We start from the raw sequence: 16921 nt of genomic DNA on the forward strand, positions 1-16921 counted from the left end.
AAGGAAGAAAGGAAGAGAGAGAGAGAGAGAAGGAAAGAAAGAGAGAGAGAGAGAGAGAGAGAGAGAGAGAGAGAGAGAGAGAGAGAGAGAGAGAGAGGACAGACTAACAACCATTTTGGGGAGCAACATGAAAACGCCATTGGGTTTGATGGAGCACACCCGCAATCCATGTCCTCAGAGGCTGAGCAGGATGGCTAAGTTTGAAAGCAGTCTAGACTACATTCTGAGAACCTGGTAGGTGGGGAACGGATGATTGGAAGGGAAAGCAGGAGAGGAGGGAGGAAGAGAAGGATAGTTTTGGAGGGAGGGAGGAGGAAAGGAAGAGGGGAGAACTCACTTCAGCAGAAAAGAAGGGAGTCAGGAACTACAGTAAACATTGCTGGGGTTTCCCTATCTGAATTTCTGTGACACAGGGAAGGGAATCCATCTTCTTTGTTGAATCAAATAGTCTCTGAAGACTATAAAGAACAGAGTGATATAGAGAACAGGAGAGTCCAGAAGTCATAGAAATGAGTCCAAGTCTCTAAGCTTACCACATTTTAAAACCATATTACGTGTGTGTGTGTGTGTGTGTGTGTGTGTGTGTGTGTGTGTGTGTGCCACAGAATATGTGGCAGTCAGAGGAAAGGACAATTTGCAAACATTGGCTCTCTTCTAGAAAGTGGGTCCAAAGGATGGAACTCAGGCCATCAGATTTTGGTTGTATCTTTGCCTTCCAAACACATCTCTCCAGTCCACACTTTACATTTTACATTTTATAATCCAAGGTTGAGAAGCAATTTACTGACATGATCATGGAGTGCTTTGGGGGATTTTTAGGGCAATTCTAATTTTCCAAATGTGAGTGTGGTGTGTGCAAATGTTTGTGCCAGTGTATGCACTCAGAGATCGGATGAGGACATTAGGTGCCCTGCTCTTCTCCCCACCTTATTCCCTTGAGACAGTCTCTCACTCAACCTGGTTCCAGTCTCCTGGATGGCCATTGTGGGTTTTTATAAGGCTGCTGGGGATTCACCCTGTGGTCCTCACACTGCTGTACCCACTCAGTCATTTTAAAGCATTTAAAACCTCCCCGGCAACTAAACTTAGAAGGGTGACTAGTTTGGAGTGATGGTGCAAGCTGGAAATCCCAGGAATCCTAAAACTAAGGCAGGAGGCTGACAAGCTCATGGCAACCAGCACATACTACATATCAAGACCCATCTCAAGACATGAAAGAAACCATGCCCTTCATGGCACAAATGGACCAGGAGTAGTTAATTAGAAATATAGAAAAGCATATTTTTGCTTAATTTGAAGAACGTTTTTACAACTAAGGAGCTTTCTTTGTGATAGTACATCATGAGTGTCAATTCATGGGGTTTACATTACTATACAAACAAACATCTCTGAGAGGGATTATCTAGATCAGATGAATTGAAATGGGACTACCGACTCTAAATGTGAGCAGTCCTTCTCTGGACTGGGTTCACAGGCTAGAAAAGGAGAAAATGAGCCGCGCACTAGCATTCACCTCTCTGTCCCTCGACTGTAAATTTAGTGTGCCCACAACCTCAAATTATGACATTAGAATCCTTCCATCTGGGTGGTTTTGGTACATGCCTTTGATCTCAGTACTGGGGAGGCAGAGGTCTATCAATCTCTGCGAGTTCCAGTCTGCAGTGTGAGTTCCAGGACAACCAGGGCTACATAGAGAAACACTGTCTTGAAAAAATAGCAGAACAGAGAAAACAAACAACAACAACAAAGCTAGAAAGAAAGAAACAAACAAAAACCCCTTCCTTTCTTCTTTAAGTTGTTTTTGTCAGGTATTTTGACACAGCAACAAGATAAGCAACCAAGCAAGCTCTTGGCCAAGGACACAGAAGTAAAGGTCACGGTAGCAAGAATAAGGGCATTGTAAGAGGTTAGCCTGTGGGTGCCCAGACAACACGGTCAGGCTCAGCCACGATTGGCTCTTCTTCCTTATCACTGACTCTCTCTCTCTCTCTCAATCTCTCTCTCTCTCTCTCAATCTCTCTCTCTCTCTCTTTCTCTCCTCACCCGTGTGTGTGTGTGTGTGTGTGTGTGTGTGTGTGCATATAAATACCAACATATGCCATACTGCAAGTATGGAGGTTCAAGGACAGATATTGGTCCTCACATTCCATAGACACAGGATCTCTTTCCCACTATACACATCAGGCTACCCCACAAGAAAATACTGAGAGAGTCTCCTTTCTCAACCTCACCCCTCTAGTCTCTGTAGGAGTGCTGGGATTACAGAGATGTTTGTGACTGCATCTGGCTCTCATGTGGGTTCTGGATAGATGAACTCAGGGTCAGGCTTGCTTAGTGGTGGTTTGAATGAGATATAGCCCATAATCTTGGGCATTTAAACACTTGGTCCTTGTTTGGTGGCAGAGCTTAGGAAAACTTAAGAGGTTTGGCCTTGCTGGAGGAGATGGGTTTTGAGAGTTCAAAGACTTGCCATTTGCAGTGTGCTCTGTTGCTTCCTACTTGGGGGTTCAAGTTCTGAGCTCTCAGTTTGCTGCTCCAGCTGATATGCCTGGCCTGCTGCCTCTCAACCATAATGGGCCCTCACCCCTCTGGAACCGTAAACCCAAGTAAACCCTTCCTTCTGCAAATTACCTTGGCTGTGGTGTTTTATCACATCAATAGAAAAGTAACTCATATATTTGTCAATCACTTTGCCCACTGAGCCGTCTGTCCAGCTCCCAAATTGTGTATTTGCCATTTGTAAACACTTGTGTCATAATACATACCTGATATAGTGCACATTCTTGAGAAGAATTTGTTCAGTGGACTCATTGGAAATCAGACTATTTCTGAAAAGGAAACGCATGTGCTAAATCATAGTGACTCTATATCACAGCAACTAATGTCTCCTTGTTTCCGTTCTTGTTATATGGTCATGGTTATATTAATGAAAAAAAAGAATGGACCATCATAAAACTGCTTGATTTAACATGATATGAATGAACAACTTATTGTCATACCTCATATTTTTATCTGCTTTAGTTTTTAGGTTTGTTTATTTATTTTATGTATGTAAGTGCTCTGTCTTCAGATGCACCAGAAGAGGGAGTCAGATTTCATTATAGATGGTTGTGAGCCACCATATGGGTGCTGGGAATTGAACTCGAGACCTCTGGAAGAGCAGCCAGTGCTGGTAACAACTGAGCCATCACTTCAGCCATGGTTTTAAGTTGTTTTTTTGTTTTTTGTTTTTTTAAACAGAGTCTCATGTAGGCCAAACTGGCCTTGGATTTATGTAACTGAGCATAACCTTAAACACCTGATCACCCAACCTCCAACTCAGAAGTGCTGGGGCTACGATTGCGTACTGGCATACCTAGCTCTAAATATAAATATATATAAAATCTCTTCAGAGCTAGGGAAATAACTTGATGATGGAGAGAAGTGCTAGCTTGCATAAGGCATTGGGTTCTACACCACCACCACCCCCAGCACAGAAAGAAAAATCTATAGTGGTAGAACAAGCATACACAAATAGAGAATCAAAATCTTGTCTCAGCTTTGCTATCAATTTACACTCTAGTACACACTGGATCTGATCTGTCAAGACACTGGTTTCTTCATATATAAACAAGAACTCAGGCAGATTGTTCTCTGTGTTTTTGATTGTAATGGCTATTCCTGATTGTCAACTTGACTCTATCTGGAATGAACTACAATCCACCTGTGATCCAGATCTTGAAGAAGATTCTGACCTGGATCTTGGCATGGAGATCTTGAGGCATAGTGGCCATGAAAAACTTAGGTCCATGCCGGGCATGGTGTCTCATGCCTTTAATCCCAGCACTTGGGAGGCAGAGGCAGGTGGATTTCTGAGTTCAAGGCCAGCCTGGTCTACAGAGTGAGTTCCAGGACAGCCAGGGATACACAGAAAAACCCTGTCTCAAAAAAAAAAAAAAAGAAAAAGAAAATGAAAAACTTAGGCCCAGGAAAGGTAGTATACACCTTTAATCCCAGGAGACTAAGGCAAAGAGATCTCTGAGTTCTCAGATCCAGGCATGGTGGTACACACTTAATCTGGGCCACACCTTCTGCTAGAGATTTGCTTAATGACATTGGAAGAAGGAAGAGTCCCTCTTCTTCGGCTGCTAGCACTTCCTTGCCAGCACATCTATTGGAATCTACTTCTACAGAAGACCAGCTGAAACACCTAGCTTCGTGGGTGTGAGCAACGACTAGATTCTTGGACCATTGTTGGGGTACAGACTGTAAGTTATCACAATAAATTCACTCAGGATAGACAGACACTCCCTTAGTTCTGTGACTCTAGAGAACCCCAACTAATACAGTGCTCATGTACACGGTGTGTTTGCAAACATGTGAAGGCCAGAGGTTAATGTCAGCTGTCTTCTCCAATTGCTTCTCAACCTTGTTTTTGAGACAAGGGGTCACTGATCTGGAGCTAGGCTGCCCAAACAACAGCATTACAGGCATGTGATGTACCATAGTCTTTTTATGTGGTGCTGGAAATCCAAATGTAGGTCTTCACGCTTGAGCTCTTTACTCTCTGATCTAGAGGCAAGTGGATCGTTTATAGAGCTCGAGGCCTGCCTGGTATACATAGAGTTCCAGGCTAGCTAGGGCTAATGACATGTTTGTCTCAAAAACAAGGCAGTGGTGGCTCATGCTTTTAATCCCAGCACTCAAGAGGCAGAGGCAAGTGAATCCCTGAGTTCGAGGCCAGCCTGGTCTATTGAGTGAGTTTCAGGGCAGCCAGGGCCGCATAACCCTCCAAAAACCACCCACCCTCAAAAAAAGAATGAACGTAAGAAAGAAAAGGGAGGGGGTAGGAAGAGAGAATGAGAATAAAAAAGAAATAGGGGGGGAAACATCACAACCAGGACAGTAGCAGCCTCCGGTGAAACAGGATACCGACAACTCTCGGATTCCTAGAGGGGCGGCTGCTCCCCCTCCAGAGGGGCGGGGCTCTGACGCGCTTCCGGTGGTGCTGTCGTTCAGCCGCTGTGAGGATTCCAGACTCCAAAGCGGTTCTGAGTCACGGTGAGCCTGCGAGTCCCAGGTTAGCCTAGCGGTCGGGGAGCGTTGGCCAAAAGATTTCGAGAGGGTGGGGCGGGTTTAGCGCCTGTGGTTCTGGTTCGGGGAATTCCTCCATGGTGGTTCTGGGGGGATTGTCTGAGGAGGAGCGCCCCGCCCAGCCGTTGTCGGCGCCCGCTCTAAGGAAAGGCTTTTCCACCCCCGAGGGCTCCCTGGAACAAAACCCTGATTCTTTTGCTTCCGGAATCGCATTTCTAGTCTCTCCGTTATTGTCTGTTACCTGACGGAAACTGCCTTCTTTCTTCCCCAGCAAGAGCCCTGAGATCTAAACTCAGAACTAATTGTTAAGAATAAGCCCAAGTGTAGAAACCGCTGAAAACCCGAATCTCCTCAGTCTTGAGAAATGTCCAATCCAGGCGGGGAATTAGTCCCGGTGGGCTTTGTGCGCACAGGACAAGGATTTGTCAAGTCTGGAAAGATTTTTAGACGATCGTTTGTAAAACGCGTGTAGGATAGAAAGGTGATTGATTTATTTGGTGGCTGACATAGTTGGAAATCTGTTGAAAGGGGACACTTAAAAGAATTGTGAACAACAACAAAAAAATCAATACAGGAAAATTGTTTTTCAAGTGGTGGAAGGCTTCTGAAGAGAAACTGAGTATTGGTTCAGGGCTATTGAAATGATGCAGAATTTGGCTCACTCTGATCTGCTCAGCAGTTATGCTCTTCAGAATTATTGGCCTGCCTAGAAGCTTTTTGAAAATTAGTTTGCTGGGTTTGAGACGGGGTTTTACTGTATGGCCTACACTGGTGTATAATTGGTGATCCTCCTGTCTCTGCTCTCTTCAGTGCTGTAATTACAGGTATGCACCACCACGACTTCAGCTTGGAGTTTCCAAGTGCAGAGTGTCTTAAGGGCATTATCTACTACAACGTAGTAATTGCTGTTCATTTGCTGCAATCTGCGATAGTTTGATTTATTTACACTTCGTCTTGCACAGAATGAATTTGAGGCTGATTAAGGGAATGGGGGGAGGGACTTATAAACTGCAGAACTCGCATAAAGGAGGGAAAATCTGGGAAGTGACCAAAAGCCTGTCATGAATAGATCTTATGCTTTTGCTGCTAGACTTGGAGAGTTAGGTTTTTATTTTTTACTCTGTGTGTGTGTGTGTGTGTGTGTGTGTGTGTGTGTGTGTGTGTGTGTGNACATCCTTATCAGTGCTTTGGGAGAGTTTCAGTGAGATGGGGGATGGAGGGATCAGGTGTCCACCTTGGCTATGTCTATCTGTTCCCTGACGTGTTTGTTTTTGTGTCTGTGTGTGTGTGTGTGTGTGTGTGTGTGTGTGTGTGTGTGTGTGTGTGTCAAAGGACAGTTGGCATAGTTGACTTCTTCCCTTCCATTATAGGGACACCAGTCTCAAAACCGGCAGCAGGTGCGTTGCATTTGTCACCCACTGAGCCATCTTGTCAGTTGAGTTAAACCTTTAGATAGGGGCTGGAGAGATGGCTCAGTGGTTAAGAGCACCAGCTGCTCTTCCAGAGGTCCTGAGTTCAATTCCCAGCAACCACATGGTGGCTCACAGCCCTCTGTAATGCCATCTGATGCCCTCTTCTGGTGTGTCTGAAGACAGCTACAGTGTACTCTTAGACATAAAATAATAAATGAATCTTAAAAAAAAAAAAAAACCTTTAGATAGCTTTGTTTTTGCTTTTTTGTTATTTTTCAAAACAGGGTTTCTTTGTGTAGCCCTGTCTATCCTAGAACTCTGTTGGCTATGCTGGCTTCTAACTCAGAGATCCTCCTGCCTCTACCTTCCATGTGCTGGGATTAAGGTGTACATACCACACCCTGCTTTAGGTAGCCTTTTTAAAGTTATTTTTTTCTATGAAAGTATTAAATTAGACCTGTTTTTCTACCCACATACTTTTTGATTTTATGACTATTTAAGGAATTTTCAGAAACCAAGACCTGGAGGGCCTCTTCCCATGGCAAGCTCAGCATTACCAAATGTGAAACATTGGCTTTCTTTGTGTGCAGGGAGTAGGATGCCAAGATGCTTTAGTACCAGATTTTTTTTCTTTTCTTCTTCTTTTTTTTTTTTTTTTTTTGGTTTTTTTTTCGAGACAGGGTTTCTCTGTGTAGGCTGTCCTGGAACTCACTCTGTAGACCAGGCTGGCCTCGAACTCAGAAATCCCCCTGCCTCTGCCTCCCGAGTGCTGGGATTAAAGGTGTGCACCACCACACCCGGCCAGATTTTTTCTTAAATCTTGCCAAAACAAAAACAAAGCAAAACACAACATGTCAGTCATGTAGAAGTTTTTCTTTTTTCCTACTTCTTAGCCTATCTTCCACCCTGTTCTTCTCCCCACCTCCTTTTTATTTTTTTATTTTCTTTTGTTTGTTTGTTTGTTTGTTTGTTTTAGAGAGAGGGTACTGCCATGCATCTCACCATGCAGCTAAGGTTCTGGCTTTGACCTGTCTCAGAATGCTAGGATGGCAGCCAGCTGTCCCATTGCAAGCATAAAAGATTTCACGTCTGCGTTCACTTACTAACTATACTCCAAGAGTGAGAGGAAGAAACCCACCTTTCTCTGCTTCTCATCTCCCACTAAGTAGAAAGCTGCAGGAAGGCAGGGTACACCCAGTGGTCAAGTGGCAGCTGTCAGTTAGTCAGAAGGTATTCTAAGGAATCAACTGGGAAATACCAAATGTTCACAACTTAGAAGAAAAATATTTTTAAACATTTTTGTTTGTATCACATATTTTGATTGAAGTTTTCTATGAAATTTTTTTCAGTGATATGTATCTTTGTCGGACTAAATAACTGTATGTTGGGCTTAGTGACACAGCTTTAATCCCATCACTCAGGAGGAGAGGTAGGCCAGTCTCTTATGCCTTCCAGGCCAGCCAAGGCTATGCAGTGAGACCTTGTTTTCCCATCCACTCTTCTATTAAAAAAAAAAAAAAAAAAATCTAGGGGGTGCTGGAGAGATGGCTCAGTGGTTAGGAGTACTGACTGCTCTTCCTGAGATCCTGAGTTCAATTCCAGCAACCACATGATGGCTCACCACTATCTGTAATGGAGTCTTTTGCCCTCTTCTGGTGTGTCTGAAGACAAATACAGTGTACTCTTTTGTTTTTTTTCAAAGATTTATTTATAATTATATGTAAGTACACTGTAGCTGTCTTCAGACACTCCGGAAGAGGGCAACAGATCCCATTACAGATAGTTGTGAGCCACCATGTGGTTTCTGGGATGACCTTTGGAAGATCAGTCAGTATTCTTACCTGCTGAGCCATCTCACCAGTCCTACAGTGTACTCTTATAGATAAAAAAAAATAAAATTAAAATAAAATAAAATGTAGCTGCAGGGCCACAAAAGATGGGTCAGCCCATAAACAGGCTGTTCTCAGGCATGCTGGCCTGAGTTTGACCCTGGAACCCACATGGTGGAAGGAGAGAACTGAGAGCTCTGACCTCTAACCTCTGTACATACTATGCCATATATACCTCCTCCCCTCCCCTCCCCTCCCCTCCCCTCCACACACACACAATTGAAGGGAAGAAACTGGAGAGATGATTCCGTGGTTAAGAATATGGATTGCTCTTGGCAGAGGCCTCACATTTGGTTCCCAACACCCATGGTGGGCAGGTCACAAAAGCCTGTATCTCTCGGTTTTCCCACGCTGACCTCTTCAAATGCACGAGGGTGTGTGCTGTGCGTACATGCACACATACAACATGCATGCACACATATACACACACATACAAGTTTTGTTGGTTTTTTTTTTTTTAATTTCCACTTTCACCTAAAGACACATAAAAGAAACTTGAATATGCGATTTGGGAAGTGACTCAGTCGGTAAAGTGTGGTCTGTACAGGTGTGAGTACCTGAGCCCACAGGTAAAAAGCCCAGTTCTGTCTGCCTGTACCTAAAGTCTCAGTAATGGAAGGGCAGAGACTGGCAGAGACTTGAGTTCCCTGGCCAGTCAGCCAGCCTGGCTGGTTCATGCACTCCAGGTTCAATGAGAGACCTTGTCTCAAAACAATGACATGAGTAGTGATAGAGGAGGACCTGCATGCACAGACACGCTCACCTGTATATATGTACACACACACACACACACACACACCCCTCACACAGTCACACAAACCCAAACCCAAAAAGAAAAAAAAATTGAATATGTTCTCCTTAAAGTAAGTCAGGTAAGATTCAGTGTGCATCCTAATTAGGTTTTCACTATTTTTGTTTTTAAATTTTTGTTCATCTATTTATTTGGTGCTAGGGGTGGAACCCAAAGCTTTGTATCTACAAGGCAAACTTTTGAACTATCTTCCTAACTCTTATACTCCATTATTTTTAACAAGCTAGATAACTCCAGCCTGGAACATACATGCTCATGCCGACAAACACAGTCATTTGACTACTCTACTTTTTTTATGTTCAGACAGTATTAGATAAATTGCTGAAGTCATAGAAACTAAGATACCTATAGTCATAAGATGTGAAACAGTTTTTGTAGCAAAGATCTAGTTTTAAAATTATGCCACTTTAGCCGGGCATAGTGGCGCACACCTTTAGTCCCAGCACTCGGGAGGCAGAGGCAGGTGGATTTCTGAGTTTGAGGTCAGCCTGGTCTACAAAGTGAGTTCCAGGACAGCCAGGGCTATATAGAGAAACCCTGTCTCGAAAAAAAAAAAATTATGCCATTCTTAGGGAAAATAGACATATCTCAGTCAAGTGAAAGTAGGGTCTAAGCTGACTCCAGAGTGATTTCAAACAATATATACTTTACTAATAGTATTTTGTGTGTATTACTTATACAACGTAATAGGCTTCATTATGATACTTCCGTGTATACCTTCTTAGTCTCTTGTATTGCTCTAAGAGACACCATGACTAAGCCAACTCTTACAAAAGAAAGTACTTAACTAAAAGCTGGTTTACTGTTTTAGAGGTTAGGTCCATTATCATCATGGCAGGAAGCATGGTGGCATGCAGGCAGACACTGGAGAAGTAGCTTGGGAGCTGCATTCTAATCTGTAGGCAGAGAGAGCAACACTGGGTCTAGTGTGGGCTTTTGAAACCCCAAAGTCCACGCCCCCATAACACATTTCTGCCAATGAGACCACACCTCCTAATCCTTCTAATTCTTGTAAATAGTCCAGCCTCCGAGTCTCTAGAGGGCCATTCTTACTCATACAGTCACAACACATAGAACTGTTTCCATCATACTCAGTCCTTAGTTCCTTTCTTGTCCCCCTCATACGCCCTGGACTTTGATGTCTAGTCCCATTCCTCACATTCTGCGTAGGAGAGAGAATGCGCTTATTCTGGTGAGTTTGGATTATCTTGCTTGGCATGATCATCTCCATGTCCCTCCATTTTCCTATAAAACACGTTTCTGAACAACTGTTTTTATATGTATTTGTGTGTGTGAGGTGCACATATGGTCAGAGGACAATTTGCACAAGTTAGGTCTTTCCATATACCACTGTGTGGGCCACAAGGGCCAAACCAGGCCTACCAGCAAGCACTTTGATCCACTGAGCCATCCTACCACCTCTGAACGATACTTTTTATATGGTGGTTGTCTGGTGGCCCCTGTGATAAAAACCAGAAACATATATTTTCATTTTTTGATAATTTTATGGCAACTATGTTTTTGTAGGTTTGAAGAGTGGCACTTTAAGAACCAGCAACCCAAAGGTACCAGGTCTACTCCTAAGAGTCCTGCTGGCTCGGGAATCTGTGTGATGACTAAGGTGGTGGGCATGGCCACAGTTCTGGGCCCCAGGCCACCTCAGGAATCTATGGGACCTTCGCCCATTAAAGTAGAAGAGGATGAAGAGAAAGACAAGTGCCGCCCTACCCTAGAGCTATCCCATAAGCACTTCAGACAGTCTGGGAACCAAGATACCCTTGAGCCAATGGGACCTTCGACCATTAAAGCTGAAGAGGATGAAAGCAAGGACAAGTGCCGCCCTAACCTAGAGATATCCCGTAAGAGCTTCAAGCAGTTTGGGTACCAAGACACTCTTGAGCAGTTGGGACCTTCGACCATTAAAGCTGAAGAAGATGAAGAGAAGGATAAGGGCCACCCTAGCCCAGAGATGTCCCGACAGCGCTTCAGGCAATTTGGGTACCATGACACTCCTGGGCCCCGAGAGGCACTGAGCCAGCTTCGGGTGCTCTGCTGTGAGTGGCTACAGCCCGAGATCCACACCAAAGAGCAGATTCTAGAGCTACTGGTTCTGGAGCAGTTCCTGACCATCCTGCCCCGAGAGCTCCAGACCTGGGTACAGCAGCACTGCCCTGAAAGCGCAGAGGAGGCCGTCACTCTCCTGGAAGACCTGGAGCAAGAACTTGATGAGCCAGGACTGCAGGTGGGCGGGAGGCCATCAGATGCTAGGAGACCCGGAATATAAAATCCTAGGCAGGAATTGAGGCTTGTCCTTCTGTTGTATGCAAATTGTCCATGGGGAGATATAATACACACATCAACTCACCCCAGATAGGGAATCTATGGCAGACTGTACAGATACCACTAAAGTCCAACTTGGTAAGCTTGGACTTTGATTGGGGTTTTATTTGGATTACTTACAGGAATATGGGTAGGTGATTACTTAACAGGAGCAGAAATGACTCAAAGCTGCATCACCATAGCCCACCCCAGCATTTGTGACAGATCACAGATCAGCTGGATATCTGGAGCATACTCACTGCTCAACAGGGAGAGAGTTGGCGAGTATTCTGTTTCAGGTGGCTCAACTGGTCTGCATCTCCTTTGCAGCTCTGTTCCTAGTCTCAGAGGAATTCTAGCTGTTATTGCTTCTTCTGGTAGGAAGGAGCCTAGTGAATCTGGTCAGTTTTAGGGACTTCCTGAAACTAGTTTAAGTTGTTTACCTTTCTATAGGATGGAAGGCAGAAACTGTTATTCAACGCTGTCCAACAAGATTAACCGACCAGACAGAAGTTTCTAGGGACCTGGATATGTTTCTCCCTATTGTCTGCTCTTATCTTGAAATAACCTTGGGAACCAAGTGGGATGGGTGTTTTCCTTCCCTTCTAAAAGTTCTGCATAGTGCTCCTGAGATTTTTCTCATTCTTGAGTCAGCTGTGCACACACCTAGCCATTTCTTATTGTCTCTAGGTCTCATCTCCTCCAAATGAACAGAAGCAGTCTTGGGAGAAAATGTCAACTTCAGGAATGGCAATGGAGTCCTTAAGCAGTACTGAGACCCAACCCGTGGATGCCAGCCCTAAATATGAGTTTTGGGGGCCCCTGTACATCCAAGAGACTGGTGAGGAGGAGGTTTTTACTCAGGATCCAAGAAAGCGCCAAGGTAAGGACCCCTTTCAGTGTTCAGAGAAATATATAGCTCCAGTTGAGAGGTAACTTACCTCTGATTGACCTGACTGGTAGAGTAGACTAGGCAGAAGGCATGCACTTTCCTCTCCCAAACCCTATTGCCTTGGACAGTTACCCAGCACTAGGCCAGGCAACATGCTTGCAGAGGGTTGAGTGGAAAGAGCTCAGTTTTTAAAAGGAGTGAGACTGATTCAGAGAGATGGACAGGTTGGATGAGCCAATGTAGCACTAAGCTGGATGACAGTGGCAAGGTATGGCTGCCTATGAGCCTGAAAGACCAAGAAGGAAGACCTGTTATTACCAGAACCAGATAAGAGCTGAGCCTTGGTAGGGAAGGAAAGAGTCACATGCCAGGAGCCCTGCTCCAGGTAAGACGTGGTGACGCACGCCTTTAATCCCAGCATTTGGGAGGCAGAGGCAGGCGGATTTCTGAGCTCAAGGCCAGCCTGGTCTACAGAGTGAGTTCCAGGACAGTCAGGGCTACACAGAGAAACCCTGTCTCGAAGGAAAAAAAAAGAGAGAGAGAGAGAGAGAGAATAGAATAGCCTCATTGTTACACTGTCCCTGCCCTTACATCATTTGGTGTACCCACGGGCAGCAGACTCAAGCACAGCTAGACAACATGAAAAGTGTGTAGGCTTGAGGGTACTTTCCTGGGATACAGAGCAGGACGGACAGACTAGATCTGGAAACGTTGGGACCTTTTCGAACCTCTGCAGACTTCAGAAGTCAAAAGCTAGGGTAGGGACTGGAAATGCAGTTCACTTTGTAGAGTGCTGGAGTAGCATGCAGAAGGCCCTGGCTTCCATGCCCTGGACCAATTAAACCATATGTGGTGGTGCACACCTGCAACCCTAGCACTCAAATTCAGGGTCAGCCTTAGCTACATGGAGAATTCAAGGCTAGTCTGGGTTTCTTGAGACTCAAAAAAAGTACATTAGGACAACGAGCTGTTCCCCAGCTCAGATCTCCACAAATCATGATTTGCTAACAGCCTTATTATATACTAGTAGTTTCTGCTCTTTTTTTTGTTTTGTTTTGTTTTTTGTTTTTTTTTTTTTTTTCGAGACAGGGTTTCTCTGTGTAGTCCTGGCTGTCCTGGAACTCACTCTGTAGACCAGGCTGGCCTCGAACTCAGAAATCCACCTGCCTNAGACAGGGTTTCTCTGTGTAGTCCTGGCTGTCCTGGAACTCACTCTGTAGACCAGGCTGGCCTCGAACTCAGAAATCCACCTGCCTCTGCCTCTCAATTGCTGGAATTAAAGGCGTGCCCCACCACTGCCCGGCTTAGTTTCTGCTCTTAAATACCTTCATTTACCTGGAATAAAAATACCTGCAAAGAATAATCACATTTACATGTTGTTGAAAATATAGCACATTGTTCCAAATCTTGTTATTACCATTTTTCGTGGATACAGTATGTTCATGAGCAGAGCCATAGCCCTGAGAAATTGCCTGAGTTACTTACAATTTCCTAGACACTTGAGTTTTGAGCCCTGTTGAAAATACATTCTCGTGCCAGACATGATGGCACATACCTTTAGTTCCAGCACTCAGGAGAGGCAGGTATGACCTCTATGCAGGCCAGCCTGGTCTATAGAGTGTGTTTCAAAACATCCCGTGATGTGTAGTGTCTCAAAAAGAACAAAACAAACAAAAAGCTATTCTTAGGGCTGGAGATGTGGCTTAGCAGTTAGGAGCAGTAGCCTCTCTCACAGAAGACCCTGGTTCACTGGTTTTCTTTCTAGCATCCACCTTGAGTGACTAACAGCTAGCTGCCTTTAACTGTAGTTCCTACGATTCCAGCACCCCTTCTAGTCTCCAAAGACATCTGCACATATGTGATGCACATTCAGACAGGCAGGCCCATAAATCAAAAAGATTACTTAAAACAAATGAGCATCTTGGGCTGGAGAGAGGGCTCAGAGGTTAAGAGCACTGACTGTTCTTCCAGAGTCCTGAGCTCAATTCCCAGCACCCACATGGTTGCTCACAACCATCTGTAATGGGACTTGATGGCATTTTCAGGTGTGTCTGACAGCTGCAACATACTCATACACATAAAATAAATAAATCTTATAAAAAAAAATGTACATCTTAGGGACTGACAGGATGGCTCAGCGGTTAAAATGCTTGGTCTAAAAGCCTGGTGAACTGAGTTCCATCCCTGAAACATAGATGATGGAAGGAGAGAACTGACCTCCACATGCTCAGTTGCAGGAATGCCTTCATACACACAATAATTATTTCTATTTATTAATTAACTTATTCATTTGGGCAGGGTCCCACTGTGTGATCTTGGCTGGCCTAGAACTCACTACATAGACCAAGCTGGCCTCAAACTCAGAGAAAGAAATCATATACTCTGATAAACATAAAAACTAAACTGTTTAAAAAAAAAAACAGCCAGGCATGGTGGCGCACAACTTTAATCCCAGCACTCGGGAGGCAGAGGCAGGTGGATTTCTGAGTTCAAAGCTAGCCTGGTCTACAGAGTGAGTTCCAGGACAGCCAGGGCTATACAGAGAAACCCTGTCTCGAAAGAAAAAAAAACAAAACCTAAACTGTTTTCATTGTTTAAAATTGTTAATGCCATCTTCCCTGGGCTATAATTATACATGAAGAAAACTAAAAACATAACTGCTGATAACTCTTAGAAGTCTGAAGCAGGAGGACTGCCATGAGTTTAAAGCCACCCTAGGCCTACCTTCTCCACCAGAGAAGAGCACTGAGAAATGGGTTCAAACCAAGAGCAAGTCTTTATGTTGAGGTGCAGCCCTAGCCTTTCTCATGGTGCGCTTTTAAGCATAAAAACACATCCTGGGTTGACCCCTCAGTTAGCAAGAAGAGAACATTAGCCAGCCAAAAAGCAAGGGGAACTTCTCAGAACTCCAGACTGTAATGGAGTGCATGCTTGTTCTTGTTTCGGCAGGTATTTTGCCTGCATGTTGAGTTCTAAAGCCTGAATGGCATTTCCATCATGGCTTCAGCTATGCTAAGGCCTGGGGAACTGTTGTGTTCCTAGTATGTTCCAGGAGAGTCTTCAGAGTAAGACCTTGTCTCCCCCAAAAAAAGGAAGACCCTCTGGTAGCTTGAGTAGATTAGGCCCCCATGGGCTCATGTGTTTGAATGCTTGGCCCAGGGAATGGCACTATTAAAAGGTGTGGCCTTGTTTAAGTAGGTGTGGCCTTATTGGAGGAAGTATGTCACAGGTGGGCTTTGAGGTCTCCTATGCCTAAGTCCCACCCAGTGTGGAATCAGAGCCTCCTCCAGAAGACAGTCCCCTTCTGCTGCCAGCTGATCAAGATGTAGAACTTGTGGCTCTTCTAGTACCATGTCTGCCTTCACACTGCCAGGCTTCCCACCATGATGAAAAATGGACTGAAACTCTGAAACTGTAAGCCAGCCCCAATTAAATGTTTGCCTTTATAAGATTTGCCTTGGTCATCGTGTCTCTTCACAACAATGAAACTCTAAGATACCCTCCCTCTTGCATGTTAAAACATTCCTCCACAGTCCCCAGTTTTATTTAGAATATAATCATTCCCAACTCAAACCCCTGCTCTTGCCAGCACCACAGGAGTGAGTGCAAAATAGAGATCGTTGATAGGCATATATATACTCCTGACACCTTGAACCATTATCAATAGATTTTGGACCTACGGTACTTTTTCACATTTGTAGATAGGAATTAGAGACTGGATTGTTGTAGAAATTTTTAATCCCAATCCAGGGGTTTCTACCCTACTTTTGACCATTTAGTTCCCAGGTAAAAAACACACAACTTTTATTATTTACAATAAGTTTTTAACAGCAGAAGAGCTGGGCAGATATCCACCCTCTGTGCTATTAAAATCTACTTTCCTGTAGATAACCCCGAGTTATTACTATGTTTCATTTGGGCTGCTCTTAACTCCATTTGGCCAGCCCTCAGGGCCACGTTTTCTTGTGACTCCTAACCCGTGGTGGCTTCTCCTTTCTCCTTCATGGAGAGATGGCTCAGTAGATAAACAATTGCTGCTCTTACAGAGGACAAAAGTTTCAGTCCAGTACCTACATTAGGCTGCTCACAACTGTCTGTGACTCCCACTTTAAGAGACCTACTGGTCTCTTTTGGCCTCTGCAAGTACCCACATGTGTGGCAGATAAATGGGCATAATAGTAAATGAGACACACACATAAAAGTAAATCTTTTTAAAGACTGGGATAAATGTGCCTGGAAAGATGGCGTTGCAGTTACAGTCACTTGCTCCTTTTGCAGAGGAACCATATTCAGTTCCCAGCACCCACACGGCAGCTTAAAACAATCCAGAACTGCAGTTCCAGGTAATCTAGCACCCTTTTCTGGCTTCCACAAGCACCAGGCGTGCACGCAGCATGCTTACATGTGTAGACAAAACACCCACACACAAAAAACTTCTTTTTTTTTTTTTGGTTTTTCGGTTTTTCGAGACAGGGTTTCTCTGTGTAGCCCTGGCTGTCCTGGCACTCACTTTGTAGACCAGGCT

General features: G+C 44.4%; 1 protein-coding gene across 3 annotated transcripts in view; it reads left to right on the top strand.

The window, feature by feature from the left end:
- Positions 1-16921, top strand: part of Zkscan1 (zinc finger with KRAB and SCAN domains 1) — a 48705-nt gene that overhangs the window by 28515 nt on the left and 3269 nt on the right. The window contains exons 1-3 of one of the 3 annotated variants that reach the window (XM_021161892.1): positions 4963-5059; positions 10713-11427; positions 12195-12387. The exons of 1 other annotated variant lie outside the window; for it this stretch is intronic. In XM_021161892.1, coding sequence (XP_021017551.1) covers positions 10798-11427; positions 12195-12387 — 823 coding nt within the window. In that variant the 5' untranslated portion in view covers positions 4963-5059; positions 10713-10797. Of the gene's footprint in view, positions 1-4962; positions 5060-10712; positions 11428-12194; positions 12388-16921 lie in introns of those variants that run through there. One more of the 3 variants, XM_029477910.1, reaches the window with a different exon arrangement.

This window comes from Mus caroli, chromosome 5 (assembly GCF_900094665.2).
Source record: "Mus caroli chromosome 5, CAROLI_EIJ_v1.1, whole genome shotgun sequence".
Lineage (NCBI taxonomy): Eukaryota > Metazoa > Chordata > Mammalia > Rodentia > Muridae > Mus > Mus caroli.